General features: G+C 33.3%; 3 protein-coding genes across 3 annotated transcripts; all 3 read right to left on the reverse strand.

The window, feature by feature from the left end:
• Nucleotides 1-686: 686 nt before the first annotated feature.
• On the reverse strand, nucleotides 687-8,604 carry LOC149576253 (F-box/kelch-repeat protein At2g44130-like). Its single transcript, XM_089794127.1, has 2 exons — nucleotides 8,584-8,604; nucleotides 687-1,433 (listed from the first exon to the last, which is right to left on the reverse strand). Exons 1-2 carry the CDS (start codon nucleotides 8,602-8,604, stop codon nucleotides 687-689), a joined length of 768 nt encoding a protein of 255 aa, XP_089650253.1.
• Nucleotides 8,605-11,994: 3,390 nt separating this feature from the next.
• Nucleotides 11,995-13,062, reverse strand: LOC149576254 (F-box/kelch-repeat protein At2g44130-like). Its single transcript, XM_089794129.1, has 2 exons — nucleotides 12,891-13,062; nucleotides 11,995-12,716 (listed from the first exon to the last, which is right to left on the reverse strand). The coding sequence occupies exons 1-2, from the start codon at nucleotides 13,060-13,062 to the stop codon at nucleotides 11,995-11,997; spliced, it is 894 nt and encodes a 297-aa protein (XP_089650255.1).
• A 271-nt stretch (nucleotides 13,063-13,333) lies between these two features.
• LOC149576255 (F-box/kelch-repeat protein At1g80440-like) lies at nucleotides 13,334-14,371 on the reverse strand. The gene has a single exon (XM_089813550.1). It carries the CDS (start codon nucleotides 14,369-14,371, stop codon nucleotides 13,334-13,336), a length of 1,038 nt encoding a protein of 345 aa, XP_089669676.1.
• Nucleotides 14,372-21,796: the final 7,425 nt, after the last annotated feature.

The following is a 21,796-nucleotide window of genomic DNA, read 5'->3' on the forward strand; positions in this document are numbered from 1 at the left end:
TCCATACTCACAGGAACCCAAATGTACACACACCTTCGATAATAGATATATTTCTGTTCTGGAACAGAGATCTTTCTATACACCATTTTCTCTTTTGTCTGAGGTAGAGAAGCACAAAGATAAAGTAGTTTTTGGTTCATTTTCAAATTTGAGCCCGGTGGAGTGACAATAAAACAATCAATTTGGAAAAAATGGTATATTTTAAAGTCTTTTCTTAACTAAAATTTTAAAACAAAATACTGAAAAAAGGATTGAAAGAGGTTAAGAAGAATGAACTTAACTGCAGTTAACTTCCGTTCCATCATATTGTTTCTTGACCCTTGCAACTTAACTCTCGTTCACCCGACTTCAACGCTCCATGCATAAATCCCCATTGCTTTTGTTTTGCATTTTTAATTTTTCATCTTTTTATCAAGAATCAAGATTATGAAAATCAACAGAAAACTGGTTAAACATAAAACAATTCTCAACTTGAAACATTAAAAACCAAGGAAAGCAAGTGGCAGGAAAAACGTGCTGAGAAATCCCATCAGAAAAAATTGTTTTATCAATAGAGGAAAGCAAACCAAAATAAATCTGTTTGTGTTTTCTCAAAATAAATGGAAAGATTAGTTCTTTACAGCCAACGAAAAACCACAAAACCACAATGAATTTGAAGAGCCCAATAAAATAACAATCAAAACCAATCAAACAATCACAGTGGACACAGATTGGATCCTATCATGGAACAATCGTTGAGGCTTCTCAACAGAAACCCATCTCTCTCTCTTCAGTTTCACCCCTGTTTCTGTTTCCAATTGAGGTTGGTTCATGTGAAAAACTGCAGTCCTTGTGCCCCACTGAATCCCGCTCAAGAAAATCCCATCCACCAACACCGCAGCCTCAATTCTGTCAAGAGGCTCAGGAAGATCGTCAACAATCTTCCACACATTCTGTGAAGAGTCATATTCAGTCACAACATCCCAGTGGAAGCAATACAGACGCCCAAATGCAGCCACAATGGGCTCACCACAATCTTTAACAAACCAGATGTTGAGCGAAGTGGACCAAAGTCCTCTTTCTGGATCGAACCGCTGAAGCTCTTGATGATACGTTGTCATGACAAACATCATGTTTTCCATGAAGACAGAGTAACACAACCACTCCTTTCGAAGCACGTTGGGAAGAAGCTTCCACTCATCTCTCTCCACATTGTAAACTGCGGCCTGGCTTGTGATTTCACCATTCACTCTTCCTCCTGCAACGTAAATCAGTCCTTCACGAGAAGATGCACAACATGCAAATTCTTCCTCTTGCAACATATCTGCACCGTTACGCCATTTACAAGACACAAAATCAAAGATCAAAATGGCCCTGTAATTTCTCGCAGGTCTTTTGCGCTTCAAACCTGCAGTGTACTTGTAGTGCCCATATGACCCTAATAAAACCAGTTTCTGTTTAACACAGATACATTTGGAAAATGAGTAGAATTGAAATTGGGTAGGGACGGGAGGGAGTCTTTTCCATGATATGTTAATGGGGTCGTATATGTTAATTCTATATATATATATATATAGAATTAGAATATGAGTGACTCTAAATATAGGCATGCTTCTAAATATAGGCAATGATAAGATTTTATGAAAATCGAGTTTCCCTAAATATAGTTTTAAAAAAATAAAAATTAATTGAATTAAATTATGATAAATGTTATAAAATAGTGTGCCTATTCAAATTTAGACTAGATATAATTTAGAATTTTGATCTTAATTTTGAAATATAATATGTAGATAACTTATGTTTTAAATATTTTTTTAAAAACAAGTTCAAATGGAAGTGCTAAATATTTTGAAAAGTTGCTTTTAAAAAACTGTTTGTGTGTGTGTCATTAGGAGGTGAATCTTAGTTTTTTCCCTTCATTTTTGTATAGGGTAGCAGATTCATTTTGCCCCTTATACATTTTGGTGACCCTGATACTTTCTCTCATTTTTAAAATTTGAAGTTAGATTTTTTCTTGGTGTATCTAGATCTACTATGTATGCTCTTGTTTGCATTAGTGATATTTAGATGTCCTTTTTCATTCACATTTTTTTCATATAGCTTGCATTTCATTTACATGGTGATCAATTGTATTTCCTTTTAATGGGGTTGTTATATTCATTTTCAAGTTTCATTCACAATCTTCAAGATGTTCCATTTGATGCATATGATGAGATTTTAGTTTTTCCTTTCATTCATTCTCACCCCCCTCTAAAGGGTGAGCTTTTCAAAGATGACATTGTTAAACCTTTAGTGATATATGATGTTCCTGACACAGATACTCCTATTTGGGATGAACTGTTAGATAAGGGCATGGATTACTCCCTTCCCCATGAGGCACAATTAGATAATAGAATTATTGTTTCTCCTAATGATCAACCACTTTGCATGCATCTTATTTCTTCTATACATGAGGCCTTTATGATTTTTTTCTATGCTTCTCTTGCAAATTTTCCTTAGAAATAGAAAACTACACCCTTAATGCTTCTTATTCTTCTCAAGATACGTCTCAATTCAAATTAGATCTTGTTGAAAATAATGATCATTATGACCTTATTTTCACAAATCTAGCATTAGACCATATGGACCATAATCAAACACATTTATTTATTGAGTATATTCATATCAAGTGTTTCTCTTTAAGTCTAAGTACATCTAAGAGGTCTTCTTTTTCTATGTTTCAGCGTTATTTTCAATATAAAGAATTCATTGTTTATGTTATGTTTTATATGAATTTCAATGATGAATGGTATATTTTCAATGATCATTTTATTTGATACATCTACATCCCTATTATGATACTCCTAACTATGTGACATTATTAGCCTATCCTTTGTAGGATCATTGTCCTACTTTATGAGTGACATAATAGTCATTTCCCTTGTCTCCTCACTTGAAGGGCATGGAGCCTATCTCTTTTTTCTATATATATCATAGGATCTATTTCTCTCCCTTTTCTAACCTTTCTTCCTTTTATATGATGAAATATTTTCTTGCATTCATTTATTGCGATTATGTATGGATTAGCATCCCTAATGGAATTTATGTTCTCTTAAAATTACATGTCTAGTATAAATTGAATCTAGTTAGGGAGACATAATGTGCTATTCCTCTCTCATTCAATGCATCCAATATCCTTTATGAATTTGTATTCTCTTATAATTTGATGTTATCTCTTGCATGCATTAATTGTTTTACATAGGGATTAGCATCCTGAGTGAAATCTTATGCTTGTAAGTACACTTTTATTATAAAGAATCAATCATTTAGGGCTGGATTCTCTCTCTCTCTCTCTCTCTCTCTCTCTCTCTCTCTCTCTCTCTCTCTAGGATCCATTATCCCTTTTTTGTTCCTTTTGTGATAACTAAGTAGGCATACCATGGTATTCTTTCATCTCCCTCTTTCATTTCTCTATAGATTTTTATTATTCTATGGTACATTCTAATCTGTGGGTATATAATGCTTTGTTTCATACATGACATGATTGTTATAGTCTAGTTCACGATTTTTTCATGCCTTGAATTTTAAAAAAATTTATTTAATAATCACCTATAGTTTAATTTATATGTTGTATCTTAAATTTTAGCATCTTATGTTGTTTTAAATTTCATACCATATGATGCTTCTTGCTTTACTTTTCTCTACGGTGTTGCATTATTCTATGATACTTCTTGTTGGATATAGGGTGTTTTATTTTGTGCATGACTACATTATGATTATTTTTTGCACTTTTGTTGGACTAACCGCTAATTTTCCTCTTCAAGATTCGTGACATGGCTTAACCACCTCTTGTGTTCTATAAGTCTAGTGGTTGTATCAAGCATTAATAGGTCAATCTTTTAGTGCAATGACAAATCTAGCCTATAACAAGTGGTATCAGAGCTTGGTCATAGGTTCAAATCTCCTCGGGTAACATTGAGGGGGGGGGATTTTTGGACTAACTACTAACATTCCCCTTTTGGATTCATGACATGTCTTTCTCACCTCAAACTTGGGGGTAAATGTTGTTTGTGAATTTATAATGATACTTGTTTATAATGTGACATTGTTCTTATAAATATTTCTGTCTTGACTATGGATTCTCTCTTTTGCAAAAGGTGCATATCATGCATCATCACCTCTTCTTTATTGGAAATGCTATATCATCAAAAACTCCTATCTCCCTTGGATACAGGGGGCTAGATAGCTAAATTTGTATTCCCCTCTTTTTTGTCTTAGAGATGTTATCTTGTTCAAGAACTCCTCTTAGGTAGATGTCTTATATGCAATATTTCTCCCTTTTGAGGACCCTCTTTCCATAGGAGATACATCATTTTCATGATTTTCTATGTTCTTAGATTGTAAGGGTCAATGCCCTTCACTATGCAATGGTAAAAGTTGTTTCTTCAAGGATATATAATTTTTGTGTAAAGTAGGTATCCTCTTTTCTCTTCCTTATCATGTCTATATAGGTGAATATATATGCCTTCCTTTGTATTATAGTTTTGCACTCTTCCTTTTTATAATATGCTAAATCTCATACACAGATCACATATTTTTATTGGGCCACATCATGGGCAGAACTTGATGGGTTGAGTAGCGGGTTACAACTGTATCAAAATATTCAATGTCATCTTTTACAAGCATCTCTTCTTGTGGTTCAGTTCACATTAGTGTTGCCACCTTATTGGAAGAGGTAATCGCTTCTCTTTTCTCTCTCTCTTTCTTTGATGCTAGTAGGAATAAACCATGAATTCTATATTATTTATGTTGTTTCTCTTCTCTTTCTTATGTCATCACTAATGATCTTGTAATAGCCTACCAAATATGATATTGGTGGGTGAGGCAATGTTTGTCAAGGTATCTTCACTGGTTGATGTGGGTTTGTTTTAGTAGTAAACCCTATTTGTATCCTTGTTTTTTTTTTTTTTTTCTTTTATTTTTGCATGCTTGTGCATGTATGTGGAGTTATGATCCTTTTCTTTGGTGGCTCATACACTTTGGCTAAGCGGAGTTCTATCTTGTTGTCATTTTCTAGAGTCTTTATTCTCTACCCTACCGAGAGTTTGAATTAAGCCCACACTCTCACTAAAGTGGGGCTTAAATGTATAATATTAAATTAAAATAACAATAATTTTGTGATAGTTTAGCATCCATTTAATATGATTTCATCATAAATTACATTTAATTTGTAGTCTTCCCTTCCTCCTTATTTCTTTTTATTCCTCCTAGATGGAATTAGGGTGGGATCTAATGGATCCTCTTGGTATTCCTAATCTATGATGCAAATAATGAGGTAGGACCTATTATTTTGGTGTCATTTATTTTCATATTCCAATCACCAAAATCTATTTTCTACACTGAAATGGATCTTTTCACTAAACCTATAGGGAATTTCGTGAGACTAATGCCTATTTTGGGACCTTGGGCAATCCTGGATTTTTTTGGGTCTTGAGGTCAAGGATTCAATGTGCCCCTACCCCATAAATGGATGTAGTGCATCACTATCCAAGTAAGGGATGCAATGTGTCCATAAACCTGGACCTATTTTAGGTCCCCTTCTTGACCCTTAAGTAAGGGTTGATTCGAGGTACTATTTCCCTTACACAATCGATGGATAGGATAAATTTTATTTTGAATCCTTTTGTAAGAACCTTATTTTCTCCATTTTTCATCCATCATTCACATGCACATGTGATCTCTCCGTCCATGTGTGCAACAAGCTCCCAAGCATTCAAGTCTTCAAGTTTACTTCAACTATTTTGGGTGTTCAAGCAAGTCCTTCATTGAAGATCAAGGATTCAAACATCAAACAATTGAAGGAGTTTATGCAAGAAATTTTTATAACATTTTCAACATTTAAGATCTATCGTCATACATTCAAAGATCATTTGTTGCATCTTCTACATTCATCCCTCCTAAGATCTATATTCACTCTTAAGGATAATATCAAGCACATTCATTCACAAAGGTTTTGATTTGTTTTGATTTAATTTCCTGTTGTTTTTCAAGTTGAGTACTCAAGGCTATTGCATCAACATATTTGATTACATTCCAAATTCAAGAGCATATTCGTAGATTTTACATTGCTTCATATCATATCTACTTCCACTACTTGTTAGCATTCTCTATTTAAATTTTAATTTCAAGGTTAATTCCTAAACTAGGATTTGATTACGAGAAACCCCCCAATCAACAAAAAAAAATCCTTTTTCTTGTAGGTTATAGACCTCAAAAGACAAAATGAGGTGTAGATTCAAATAACTTTTTGTATAACTTTTAACATCCAAAATTGGCCTCATGATATGACATAAAAGGTCAGGGAGCATTACATCCCCACCCCTCTAGATTGACCCTATCCTAGATTAACACCTCTCCTAGAGGTTAGCTCTAACCTAGAGCCGATTAATTTTTGGATTTTGTATATCTCATAGTTTCATGTCCATAATATGAGTTTCAGCATTTTTGGAGACCATTTGACATAGCATTTTAAGGTTTGTATCCTTCAATGTGAGCCTTCTCCTATTTTCTAATTGAATACATATTTTCATCACTTTGTATTCATATTTCACATTGCATATCTACTTACACAAAATCCTCTCTTTATGGAGGTGGAGGAGAAAGTCAAAGCAATTCACCCTTTTGCATAGGTTACAAATTGCCACTTTATCTTGTGTTAATTGGGCCTAGATTAGGAGGTGGATCTTGGTGTTTACCCTTCATCTTTGCATAGGTAGTAGATTCATTCCCCTCCCCCTATATAGTTATTATCTTCATTATTTTGTGGGAAGCAGCTTCCCCTTCCTTGCATAGCAAAGAATTGTTAATTTAGCCTAATTTTCCACTTTACCATCTAATTTCCTAAGATCAGCTTTAGACTTCCTTCCTCCTTTTTTGTTCACTTTTGGGACAAGAGACTTGTCCAAACCCTCTATGGTGGTAGCTAACCTTAGTTTATTGTAAGTAACATTTATTTCATTTTCTATAACTTTTTATGAATTTTTTTCTACTAGTAACTCCTCCATCAGTTCATCCCCCATGTTTTTAGCAAAGAGCTCATGTTGTGTTTGCAATTTTACAAGAGTTGGCTCTTCATAGTTTAATTTAGGAACATGAAGGTTATGTATGTTTTGGTTAAGGCTATTTTCTATATGTACAACCTCAACCCTAGCTATAATTGCAAATGAGACATTGAAAACATACATGATTTCCAAATGCTACCCATTTAAACTTAGCACCTGTACCGCAAGGAGGTCCAATAGTTAGTCAATAGTAAGATATACATAATAAATATTATATTAGAGTATGTACATAAAGAAATAACAATAATATTTATAATATGCCATAGTAAACATAAATCTTCAATACAAATGTTCCATAATGTAAAGTCAATAGTTTTGATATATAATTTAATATTTTGATTAAATTAGGAATATTAGTTCATGAAAATGATAATTTACTCGCTTTTTTACTTCATATTTCAACATTTTTGCTAACTACCTAATTCTCACTATTTGTTTCATCCAATATACTATTATCATCATTCAATGCTTATTTAACTGATATATATTTAAAATTAAATATACTCTATGAAATTTTGTCTATTTTTAAATAAACTTATATAAATACCTATATAATTCTCATGTATTTACTCTAAAAGTCTTAAAATAGAAGATGCATTAAAAAGTAGTAATAAATATTACAATTTCTATTTTAAGCATAAATTTACAATCGATATCCTTGTTTCCACTATCTTTTGAATGGGTAGATCCATATCTTGATCTATAATATATTTAAGGTTTTTTATCCAGTTTCATAATTCAATGTTTAATAGAGAATATTAATTTAGTTTAAACTTATCATTTATTTCTTGACATTCAAGCCTAAGACAAGTAAAACACAAAAATGTAACTAAGGATAATTTATAAAATGTAGCAAAATGTAAGTTTATGAATATTAAATTTTTAAAAATTCTATTATTTTGTTTTAAAACCCTTTTAATAAAAACTATTTTGGTGAGGAGCCTCATCCCTTATGATGTCAGAACCTTGCACTCAGCAAGACTTGAATCCTAGCGAACTTTTTCCGAACCATTCAAAACGAAGAGCCCATTACAATGCATGTCTAATTTGACTATAAAAAGTTAAAGATTTTATTTTCTTAACTCTTAATTGCTGATTGAAATTGATAAGTAACTGGTAAACCAAATTACATTTCAAACCAGAGTAAAGAATATACAAGTAAACTGCCGTATGCAGAAAATAAGAAGAACAAAATTAGGAAGGAGGCCAGAGAATAATATTGAACCAAAATGAGATGCATAAACCATCTCAAGTTTTGATTGCATAAAGTGTAATAACAAAGACAGACAGGAGAGACATCGAAGAATAAGAGTGGAAAGCAAGAAGCCACACTTTATTAAAATTGTGAAAAATAACAAATAAACACAAGGAAAGGGCGCCAACAAATTAATCGCCCAACCAAGCGCTACATTCCCTTAGTGAAGCAGATTTAATGATCATTCAGGCGTTACAGGAAGCAGATTCAATCCCTAAACGATCATCTAGGAACCCAATCTAAACACACCTTTGATAACGGATTTTCCATTCTGGAACAGAGATCTTTCTATACACCAATTTTTGTTTTGTCTGAAGAAGTAGACAAGTTCAAAGAAAATGTAATTTTTGGTTCAGTTTCAAATTTCAGTCTGGCGTCCCAATAAAACAATCAATTTGAAAAAAAAATGGTATTTTATAAAGTTGTTTCTTAAACTTTTAACTAAAATACTTAAAGAAGGTTGAAATAGGCTAAGAAGAATGAGGCTGGTTAATCTCTAGACAAAATGTACCAAGAAAAAAATAAGTTAAACATGATTCTTTTTCTAATTGAATGTCTTCCATTAAATCATATTGTTTCTTGACCCTTGCAACTCAACTCTCGTTCACCGGTGCTCAACGCTCCATGCATAAATCCCCATAGCTTTTGTTTTTCCATTTTTATGGATGCTGGTGTGAAGGAGCGGCAATTAAATGCTGGGATTTGGGCAATGTTTTTTTATTTATAATCTTTTTATCAAGGCTGTGAAAATCAAGAAAACTGGTTAATCATGAAACAATCCTCAACTTGAAACATTAAAAACCAAGGAAAGCAAATGGCAGAATTTGCAAGGAAAGAAGTGCTACAAAACCTCATGAGGAAAAAATGTTTTATAGAAAAAGAAGGCAAACCAAAATAAATCTGCTTTTTCTTCTCAAAATAAACGGAAAGATTAGTTCTTTACAGCCAATGAAAAGCTACAATACAACAATGAATTTGAAGAGCCCAATAAAATAACAATCAATTTGAAAAAAAAAAACCTGATCAGAGAAATTTGTTTTAAAACAAACAAGGCGAACCAAAACAACTCTATGTCAGTCTTCTCAAAATCAATGAAAAGTTCAAATTTTTACAGCAAATGAAAACCACAATCAATTTGGGAAAAAATCCAATCAAACAATCACAATCACAGTGGACATAGATGTTGGGAATGTGTAGCCCAATGGTTACATGACACTTCAGATTCCCTTCTTTTTGTCTTCTAGCTGAATGTGGTTGTATATATACATCTGCATAGTCATGTATTGAATATCGCTTAATGAATAATAAAGTGGGTTCCCTATTGAGAGTGGACATAGCCACAAGTTGTGGTGAACCACTATAATTTATCGTGTCTTTGTTTATTATTCTTCTTGTTTTGTATATTTTTTAGTTTAGTTGCTTTCATTGTGTTTTCTCTGCTTGTTTTGAGTCTACAATTGGTATCAAAGCCAATTTTGGCTTGAGCAGAGATGGAGGAAGAAGAAGAAGATATTGATTTTGTTATTGATGAGTTTCTTGAAAATTTGGACTCGGTTGAAGAGGAGGATTCTGAAGAGAGTGAGGATGAAGTTGAGGCCAACAGTGAGGAGGATTATGAAAAGGAAAACTTTGTGAGATTGAAGGAGGAGAACTTCTTACTCACAAACCAACTATTTTCTTGGTCCAGAAGTTGGGGGTTTTGGGTCGTATGCTGAATGTTGAGAAAGATAACTTTGACAAAGAGTGGGAGTTTTTTGAACAGTTTATGTTTCAGGAAGAGGAAAATGATGTGATCTTGACAAAGGACTCTTTTCTCGCAAAAATGTATGTCTCATTGATAGAGATGTTTCCTATTGGTGGAAAAAAATCACAAGAGGATTCTAGGTGCCTGGCAACTGAAGATCTAAGGAGTGCAGAGATTATAGAGCTCAAGGAGGCCAAAAAGAGGTAGGGGCTCAAGACTGCACATGATCTAGAAGCCCTTGGCATGTCAGAGAATGAGGTCCTTGATGATTTGTTGTTGCACATTGCTGAAGTAGAAGCAGAGTGGGATGCATTGACTATAGTGGAAGACTACCAAGAGGCCCAAGTTGTTGCTCATCCTGAAAATGGCGAGGCCCATTTTGGAGATAGAGGAGGCCAAGGAGAATGAAGTGTGAGATCTGACAGTGTGTTAGATTCATCTTTAGATATGGGAAATGGTGAGTTTGACAGAAAAATGGAGCTGAATGGAGTTAAGTGTGGTTCCTATGATGAAATGAGTCATAGTGGTAATGAGCATGATGGTCTGTCTAATATGAAAACCTCACCATCGACGGTGGTTGGAGATGGTACATCATAGACTTTACCTCTTGCCAACAGTCCTATGTTTACTGGTCTTCTCGGCCACTGCACATTCATGCCACCTAACAGCTTTGTGCACCTGCCAAACTCCACAGATAAAGTCTGCAGTCCTTCTATGTTGGGCATTGATCCCACAAAAGGCCAAATGGGTATGTTTCAACCACAGCCCCAATTCATTGTTGGAAATTCGGGCATTGAAATGGGAGAGGATTTTGGTGATGCCATAGTTCAAAAAGATTTTGGTGATGTGTTTTTTAGGTATTTTGGAGGTTTTTTCAAAAGTCAGTATCAAATTGATGTGCCCAGTAATGTACATGCCAGTCAACATTTATTGAATGCCTATGAGAAGTTACAGAATGTTTTAAGTGCCAATCGTGAAGTGTCTGTTAACTTTGAGGGCGCGATGGATGAAAATAATTTGATGGGGTTTATTAGAAGAGATGAGTTTGACCCGATAAAAACTTTAAAGAAACCAAAGATGAATGACGAAAATGGACAAAGAGGTGAAGTAACATTGGAGAGAATAGGTCTAGCGGAAAATTTGGTTGTGGTGGTCATGGAAGAAGGGAAACCTATGACTATTTCTAGTGTGGAGTCACTGGACGCTAGTCAAATTGTGTAGTTGGTCGAGAAATTGAAAAGAATAGCAGAGTATGCAGGCATCCTTACTTGTTAGCATGCAGCCAGAGCTACAACAAAGAATAATACAAGAAAAGGTATGAGAGTTATAATAGATATTTCCCAGGCCAATAATGATGTCAGTATGAGAAAGGTTGTAGGGGTTAATAATAGTAATGTTCTAGCTGAGACCTAAAAAAGCATATATGCTTGCTATTATTTGATAGTTTGTCATCACATGGTATAGTTGGTGAAGGCAATATTTTTTGTGATGCAACTCCACGTGGCCTTAGCAATAGAGGTAAATTTTAAGGTGAATAAGGACATTGATCTGTTTTATGATACTTTGTTAAGGGGGAGCCACGAAAAAGGAATATATGAAGGAGTGCATTATGCACATGTTGGAAGCTTTATTCACGAATGTTGATTAATGCATATGAATATTGTGAGTAAACTATTTGGAGGTGAGTTTTTTGGAGATTAGTTCTTCATAGCCAATGAAAAGCCACAATACAACAATGAATTTGAAGAGCCCAATAAAATAAAAATCAATTTGAAAAAAAAACCTGATCAGAGAAATTTGTTTTAAAACAAACAAAGCGAACCGAAACAACTATGTGTCAGTCTTCTCAAAATCAATGAAAAGTTCAGATTTTTACAGCAAATGAAAAACCACAACCAATTTCGGAAAAACCCCAATCAAACAATCACAATCACAGTGGACATAGATTTGATCCTATCAATATTGGAAAATTGTGGAGGCTTCTCAACAGAGACCCATATCCGTCTCTTCAGTTCCGCCCCTATTTCTTTTTCTTTTTCTGTTTCTAATGGAGGTTGGTAGATATAGAAAACTGCATTGTTGGTGCCCGATTGAAGCCCGCTCAAGAAAATCCCATCCCCACACACTGCAACATCAATTCTGTCAAGAAGCTCAGGAAGATCGTCAACAATCTTCCACACATTCTCTACCGAGTCATATTCAGTCACAACATCCCACTGAAAGCAATACAAACGCCCAAATGCAGGCACAATGCGCTCAACACAATCTTCAACAAACCAGATGTTGGGCAAAGTGGACCAAACTTCTCTTTCTGGATCAAATCGCTGAAGCTCCTGATGATATGTTCTCATGACATACATCATGTTTTCCATAAAAATAGAGTAACACAACCAATCCTTTTGAAGCATATTGGGAAGAAGCCTCCACTCATCTCTCTCCACATTGTAAACTGCAGCCTGGCTTGTGATTTCACCATTCATTCTTCCTCCTGCAATGTAAATCAGTCCTTCATGAGAAGATGCACAACATGCAAAATCTTCCTCTTGCAATATATCTGCACCTTTCCGCCATTTACAAGACACAAAATCAAAGATCAAAATGGCCCTGTAATTTCTCGCCAGTCTTTTGTGCTTCAAACCTGCAGTTTACTTGTAGTGCTCATATGAATCTAATAAAACCAGTTTCTATTTAACGCAGATACATTTGGAAAATGAGTAGAATTGAAATTGGGTAGGGACTGGAGGGAGTGTTTTCCATGATTTGTTAATGGGGTTGTATATAGTTACCAGAGGACCTACATTTCCAAGCAAACATATCAACTCCTTAGACCCACGCTTGCTCAATCTTTCCTCATAAAACTTGGGATTTTCCAGTACGGACTTCCAATTTTTACAAACTGTCTTCAGAATGGCGGGAGATTCACAAGACGTTTTCATTAAGATCTTTCTCACCAAATCTTCTCGAATTACCTCAAAATACTCCATTACCAACCAATTCTGCTGTTACACTCTGCACAAATAAATTGCAACTCGTATTAAATTATTTTTCATAAGTTATAAATATTGAAGTAGAATATCATTGACTCTAAATATAGGCATGCTTTTAAATATAGACATTGATTCTTAATTTTGAAATGTAACGCTGTAGATGACACATGTTTTGAGTATTTTTTTTAAAATTATTCAAGTACAAGTACTAAATATATTGAAAAGACTTTCAATTACTAAATAATAGTTTCCCCTCTCAGCATCAGAATCAAATCATGACAGTGGCCAAATATTCGATCTTGCTGTGGGACAAGTATTGAGGCATCTCAACAGAAACACATCTCCCTGTGTTAACCCCTGTTTCCAGTGGGGGGTAATACATGTAGAAAACTTTATCTTTGGTGTCCGATTCAATCCCACTCAAGCAAATCCCATCATCCCCAAACACTGCAGCATCAACCCTGTCAAGCGGCTGAGGAAGCCCATCAACTTCCGCCCACAAATTCTGTGTAGAGTCAAATTGTGCCACAGCATCCCAGTAGAAGCAATACAGACGCCCAAATGCGGCCACAATGGGATGCAGACAATCTGGAATAAACCAGACGTTTGGCAAAGTGGACCAAACTCCTCTTTCTGGATCGAAGCGCTGAAGCTCCTCATCAAACAAGCTGACAACATACAGCATTCCTTTTATAAAAACCGAGGAACACAGCCACTCCTTTTGAAGCATGTTGGGAAGAAGCTTCCACTCATCTCTCTCCACGTTGTAAACTGCGGCCTGGCTCGTACTCTTCCAATCACATTGTCTTCCTCCTGCAATATAAATCTCATCTCCCTCAGGAGATGCACAGCACGCAAAGTCAAACATGATCTCTGTGGTGGGCGCATCTGCACCTTTGCTCCACTGGAAAGACACAAAATCAAAGACCAAAACAGTCATGTTTGATATTCTCTTCCTCTTTGAACCCACTCTGCAGCTCTCATATCTTAACCCTAATAAAACCAGTTTATGCTTCACACAAACACACTTGGAGAATGTGTCGAATTCAAATTGGGTAGGGACGGGAGGCAGTCTTCCCCATAACTGGTTAACGGGGTCAAATGTAGTTATGCGAACATTCTCAATCAAACATATCAACTCTTCGGACCTCCCACGACTCCTCCTGTCTTCGTAAAACTCTGAGTTTTCCAGCAGTCTCTTCCAACTCTTACATACTTCCTTCATTCTTCCGTGAGATGCAAACGGCACTCTCATTAAGATTTCCCTTACCAACTCTTCTGGAATTACACTAAAATACTCCATCATTTGTATACACTGCTGAAACGATTCTCAAATAATCTTGATCTTACCAGTGCTCACGTGAATTCGAAACAAAGAGCATAGCTGTAACGTCTCAAACAAATAGATTTCCCAGCATATGCGATGTTATATATATACCGAGCAAAAAGTGCCTTGATACCTCGTGATTTTTTCTATATTTGCTCACTTTTTAAAAAGATGTTCCAAATATAGAATACGTCTGATGTTCTGAATATTTTTAATCGATCTCACTATTTTTAGAAATATGAGTTGCGTTGAAAAATTAAATTAAATTTTCATAGTTTTTATATTAAATATTCTTCAATTTTCTTCAAGACAACACCTCTATGAATAAATTCAATTTTCTTCAAGACAACACCTCTGTTATTGCAGCTTTATATTTTTCACATTTGTGACAAGTGGATAAACTTTTCAAAAAAAAATCATTTTTCTTATATCTATTAATGAATGCATTAATTTCAATTTTATCTTTTCCACGTTTGTGACAAGTGGATAAACTTTAAAAAAGAGAATCATTTTTTATTGATGTTTATTTTACTAATTTGTAAAATGTTATTCAAATATAGAGTTTAATCCATTTAACTCTTTTAAAAAAAAATTATAGATATTTTTAATTGATGTTTATTTTTTAATTTGTAAAATGTTTTTCAAATATAGATATTTTAATCAAATATAGTTTAATCCATTTAACTCTTTTAAAAAAAATTTATAGATTTTTCTTTATATCTTATATATATAATTAGTTCAGAAATATCTTTCGTATGATAAATGTTCTTTACGATGTCATCTGATTTTAATTTAGCATGATACTATAATGTTTATTTATATATTCTTTTATTGTTGTAATTAATATATATCATTGCAGTTATATCATTTGATAATAATAATATACTAACTATACTCTGTAATTTAATTTAGTTTAACACTATAATATTATATTTTTCATTACTATTTATTTATTATATTTATTAGATTAAATACATTATATTTTAATCAAAACCTACTTCAATCAACCATAAAATCATGAAGGCAAGAACTTTGGCACAAGTGCTCCCTTGTTTTTAATCGATCTCACTAGTTTTAAAATATCAATTGCATTGAAAAATTATATTATATTTTTTACTACTTTTATTATATTAAGATTGTTTTTATACTAAACATAACAAGGATCAATAAGTTATAAATTATTTTTAAAGATAGATATAATAAAATTATATTTAAAGAATATATCAACAAGTAGATTCTTTAATTTTTAAAAATAATATATTGATAAAAATATCTGGTGAAATACAATAAAAGAATCAAATTAAATTATATATATATATATATTAAAGCTAATATTAGCTTTTTATCTAAACTTTGTTTGATTAAGTGGAAGAAACTATTATAGGATTAGACAAGTTCAAAACATAATAATATATCTTCCAATTTAATAATATCTTATTAAAATAATTTAAAATTAATTCTTAAATAGAACTTCAAACATCACAAAATAAATATAATAATAATGGAGAAGATTTCTTCTACTTTGAATTTAGAATTTAAATATAATTTCCACAAATATAATGTTTTGTCAAAATAGATAAATTTGCCATCAAATATTGTGCAGCTAGTAGAAAGATGAAACTAAAAGAAGTGCATATATTTCTTTTGATGGAATAGTACAAATTTGGGATTCCTCATGACAACCAGATGTACAATGCTTTAATCAGTGTCACAGAAGATCTATATAAACCAGATGAAGTTGCTAAACTCTATGATGAGATGATAGAATGTGACTTAAAACCCACCATTCACACCTTGAACATGCTTGTGCACCTACATTGTAGGACATGAGGGCTCCTCATTTCAATTGTGATAAATTCTTTGTTGATTTTTCACAAGAAGGTAGGCCTCATATATTTGAGAAAATTTGAGAATAGACGAGACAAATAGGAAAGTTGGCTATTGCATATGTGTTTGTTATGTTCCCACATAAACTGTTAAGAAAAACCAAGAAAGCCAACATAGGTTGTGTCACTTCTAGTCTAATGGTGAGTTTGGGCAACCTAGATTCTAAATCTGGCAAGTGTAGCTATGTGTCAATGTAGTTGTTTTGGTTGGGATATTGTGAGTGGAGGCTTACTCAATGTCTCCAACAAGTCTAGTCTTGCTTAGCCTTCTCCAACCAAAGGAGATGGGTTACAAGAAAATTATCACTTAGATCAATGGCATAGAACTTTGGTACTAAAAATCTAATACACATATTATTGCAAACTCTTCTCCCTTCTTTCACCTTAGGGGGAGGACTCACAATTTTATGTGGAAATTTCATATCCACATTATCATTTCACATTAGCATATTTTTTTACTAAGATGGAAAAACAATCCAAATAAAAAGTTAGACCAATAGTCATGCAAAAAGGGATGCGGCTATCCTCCCTACAAATTACACCATTGACTAAATTTCAGAAAAATGAAAACAGAATGAATTTTTTGAAATTTTCAGCACTTGATCTTCATATCAAAAACGACAAAATTTTTGAGAAAATTTGGCTATGTTTTTGTGAATCTAAAAAAAATCATGTTTGACTTTTTTTCTTTTTGTATTTGGTGCATTTTGTCTGGAGATTAGCTAATGCCTGCAAAAAGAATACTTATATTTAAACAGCTGATGTGGCATCACAATCCTAGTTTTTTTTTTATAACTAAGGGAACATTTCATTCAATTATGGGTATTCATTGTTTTACTAAAAGCTTTTAAATCATATAATAATTGGTGCAATGTTTTGAAAATTAAGGATATTAAGTCAATAATTGTAGATATTAAATCAATTGGGTATCAAATCAAGAACTTCCATCACTACCATTAGAATAGATACACAATTAAAATACTTTTAGCTCAATTCTATCATATTTTAATTAAATATTTGGTTTGGAATATATGGAGTGTAATGCCTACCCCTAGTTCACTTCTTGAATTGTAGTGTTGGATTCTTGTAGAATTCCAACAGTAAGCCTAAGTCTAGGGGGAGTGGATGTAATATCTTCCTCTAGTTTATTTTTATGATTGTATTGTTAGATTAGATTCTTTTAGGGAAATTTTTTAATTATATTTTATGATTAGCGGTACTTAGTTACTGAATTTGATTGGATGTTATTTCATACTCAGTTGATATATGTGTTGAGTTACTTAGTTATTACATGTGTTTATCATTATTTTAATGATGATATATGTATGTTTGTTACTCGAATATTAAAATTGCCTCAATTCCTACCTCTTTGATGGTATGGTTACTTTCAAAATATGCCTTGTTTCAAGCATTAAAATAGTCATTTCCTCTCAATTTTTTTGAGAAAATTTCCCCTTCAATATCTTTGGCTCATTCTCAGTTTCATCCAACACTTTGAATTTTCAAAATCAAGCTTTCGAGTCCAAAGTTGTTGCAGGTTTATGAAGGAACCAAAAATAGGTATTTTCAATTTCATCATTAACCATTAACCTCTAAAAAATAGTTAAGATCAATTGCTAAAATACATATTTCACCTCAAAATCTTAACCATTAACCTCTCTATCAAAAGGCTAAGATAAGTTTGCAAAAATTAACATTTTAAGAAGGTTAAGGTTTGGGGGCAAAACATGTATTCCCAACATAACCATTGACCATTAACCATTAACCTTTCAAAAAGAGGTTAATATTCAAGTCCAGAATATGTGTTTTTAAGACAATTACTAACCTTTCAAATGATAAAGGTGAAGGAAATGAAAGGTAGAAGCAATGAAAATTGTGTTTGGGTTTCCAAGAGTTGAAGGGCATTCAAACATAGAGTTAATAACTAGAAATTTAAGCATGTAATTTATCTAACATAATAGTCTCAGCACCTAAAATAGAAAATTTGAAGTTTCAAAGAACATGTCGTACACTCCCCAGCATGATTGGACATTCCACACAAATAGAGGTGATAAATAATAACATCCCATAGAAGGATGAAAATTAGGGAGTACGATGCATTTCTAATTGGATTTTTTCTTTTAAAATAAAGAGCAATATTGGTGATCAAATAAAGATTAGATATAGAGTGCTTCTAGATTGAGACCTTGCAAGTTTCTCACATACATGATCACAATGGGAATGTAAAGCTTAATGGATGAAAACACAAAAAGTGTTTGATCAAATGCTCTAGAAACATTGACTACCAGAATTGCCTTCATCCACTTCTATGTAGGAGATAGCAGCATTCATAATTAACAAATACAAAGTCTCTAAATTGTTTTATGTATTGGCTTAGCTTTGCCATATCCTGAAAAATGAGTTTTATCAGATAGTTCAAGCTGCATGTGACAAAATTTTTGAGTTTTGAATAAAATATAGTATCATCCAAGCACATGCTTCCTAAGTCTTAGATTGACGTGAAGAAGTAAAGAAGCTAGTAATAGCTTTCACCACCAATGCGACAACCCATGTGGTCAACGCCAGAGTATTTAGAATAGAGGTGGATGCAACAGATCATCTGTGTTTCGTTGTATGTGACTACATTTTATTAGAAGGTGTATACATGTCAAAACACGTGAGCTATTTGGAGAAACATCCATACTCTCGGCTGCAGTTCTCCCTACATCTCCCAATCCACAACACTCAATGCAGATGCATCAAGAATGAACACTGATTCATTTAACAAAAAGCTCCTGTAGACACCATAGTCCTCAGACTAGATTTGATTGGTTTGATGGAATGAGCATTTAGAATGTGATCAAACTATTTGACCAAATGGCAAGCTTCCCTCAACTCGTGGTTTTGTGAATTAACTTGATAATTAGATAGGTATCAAGACAGAGTTCTATATATATGTTGCTTCAAATGATGTGTTGATCAAATACATAAAAAGTTATTTAAAGCATTAGAACCAAATATTGGAGCTAGCTCCGACACTTTTACATAGTAGTATATGGGAATTGATGGATGAGTTTTCAAATGGAGTAGATGTTTGAGTGTCTCTAAATAAGTTTTGTGAAGTCTCTAATTTGCAAAGTACATTGAGGAAATTGAAAACATTTAAAGTAATCAACAGGAAGATCAACAGCCGAACCATGAAATACAAATATCAAAGGCCAGATTATGCTCCCATTTTAAAAAGTACACTTCTCGACATTAGTGATACAATTTAAGGAATTTTTTTCCTTTAAAATTTTTTATCATCTCTTGAGAGCAAGGACATGACTCCTTTAGCTTAAAAGATATTGGAAAGTGACCTAGCTTGAGCAAGAGGGCACCACATCTTAGTGTAGTGTCTTGATCTAGTGTTGGAATGCATGAAGGCCTATCATATAAATAGTAGGGAAGTCATTTCATCAAATAATAAAGTGATTGTCCCTTTGGATCTTGTTTCTATTGCTATTTCCTTTTGATTACCTACCAGAGTGCAATATGCGAACATTAGTTTGAGAACCGTCAAGGAGTACTATATGAAAAATCAAACTCAATGTCTGAACACTATTGCTAGGTCATTTCTCTTGCAATCAAGGAAAGAGAAATCTCAACTAGCCAAATCCATCTATAGATCATTGTTAAAGGAAGATGTAGCAAACATGGTAACTCTATTAAATTGAATAATAGGACTTCAGGATTCACATGAGTTTGAAGGTTGGATATTCCTATTTATTAACATGGTCTATGAAGGGAAGCAACACATTGATTGCGCTGAAATTATTAGTGACTCACTAGATAGGTATCTCATAGAACTCCAAGAAAATGATTATTTTTGTGACTTAGTACCTTTTCTACATTATTGCAAGCACTAAAAGTTGGCTAGGGTTTCACTCGAAAGGTATATATGATGATACAACTATTATTTACAACGATCTCCCTTAGATATAGTATGACAATAGCTTGCATCATTTTCAAAGGGCGAATGATGTGTTCACAATGTTGACTGTAAGATAAATTCAGGGAAACATGGGACTCAAAATTTCAGTGGAAGTAGCAATGGAAGTATAAAACTATGGAAATTTTTTCGTATAGTTTTTGAAGTTCACTTATATCAAATTAGTTTCCTATGATAAGTATCCCCTAATGCTACCTAGGTTTGTTGATGATAAATTGCTCTTGATTGAAATGTGCAAGCAGATTAGTCAAATCAATAAACTTAGCAAGAATAGAAGAATAGATGAAATACATTTCCCTATCAACATTAGATATTATAGCTATGAGACTACATCAGATACAAAGAACATAGAGATATTCATTGCCACAATTAATTTGTATCCAAGTATACTATGCATTTCCCTTATGATAGTAAAGGCTATGCAGTTAATGAGTTACAGCTAAACCCTAGCCTCGGTCACTTTCTTGCTCTAGAGGACTTTTGGGAGGATTGCAAAAATGATTTTGAAGTTAGGAAGAGAGATTGGATGTGGCTTACTATAAGCCAAATGATAGACTTCAAGGTGGATATTGGTGTGATAGGTATAAATGATTTTGAAGTTTCCTTGGTTGAACCCTTCTACTATGAGAAAATTGAATTACTAGATCTTCCTCCTATTGATTGGTCAGTTTAGGAGTTAAAAAGCCTAAAAGAAAGAACTACCTATGTCCTTAAAAGAACAAGAGATTGGGTCAGTAAAATTAAAGCAAAAAAAGTGACTAGTGAATTTAAAAGTAAAGAGAAAATAGATAATCAAGGATAATCATCTTGAATGTCATTAGAGGCAACTTCTAGTTAGAAATTACAACAATTGGATAGGAGTGCTCTAGATCAAGATGAAGATCTAAAGCAGGTAGCTAAGTTTATAGTCAAAAGAAGAAGGAAAAAAATGAAAGGTAAATCTACTAGAGTGAATCAGAAAGGAAATGAACCTAATGAGAAGGATGAAAGAACTCCTCAAACTATTGAACAACACATCCTAGTTACATCCTTTCATGAAATAGTAATTCCTCATTCAAGACTCACTCCTCCTGAGATATCATTAATAGACATCACATAGTTGGATACTCAATTATCTAATTCAGAAGATTTAATGATGATTGCTGAAAATATAATAGGTGACATGCAAGTTTCACTTCTAGATACTACACATTCATGGTTCCAAACCAATCTCCAAAAGAAGAAGAAAGTTATTCAGATGATCCCACCTCCATTTGATGTAATCTCTAGTTTCCTTCAGAAGCCACCTAAAGTGAAAAAGACTAAAGTGATGTCCAGGTTGGCCATTAATAAAATTTTAGGAAATGTATGCATAGAAATAGCCAAGCCCATAATTGAAAAGAATACTGATGAAGTATCCGAGTCAGATTTCATTCTGGATAAGGTTGATCTTGGTCCATCTACTACAAAAAGATACTTTCAGAATGTTGAAGTGACTATTGCCCAAAAGTTACAAGGAGTGAGGAAAGATAAAAGATCCAAGGAGCAACTCAAAAAGCAAGTTTAAAT

This window comes from Cupressus sempervirens, chromosome 1, assembly GCF_028749045.1.
Source record: "Cupressus sempervirens isolate cs-2001-9-10 chromosome 1, ASM2874904v1, whole genome shotgun sequence".
NCBI classification, from domain to species: Eukaryota; Viridiplantae; Streptophyta; class Pinopsida; order Cupressales; family Cupressaceae; genus Cupressus; species Cupressus sempervirens.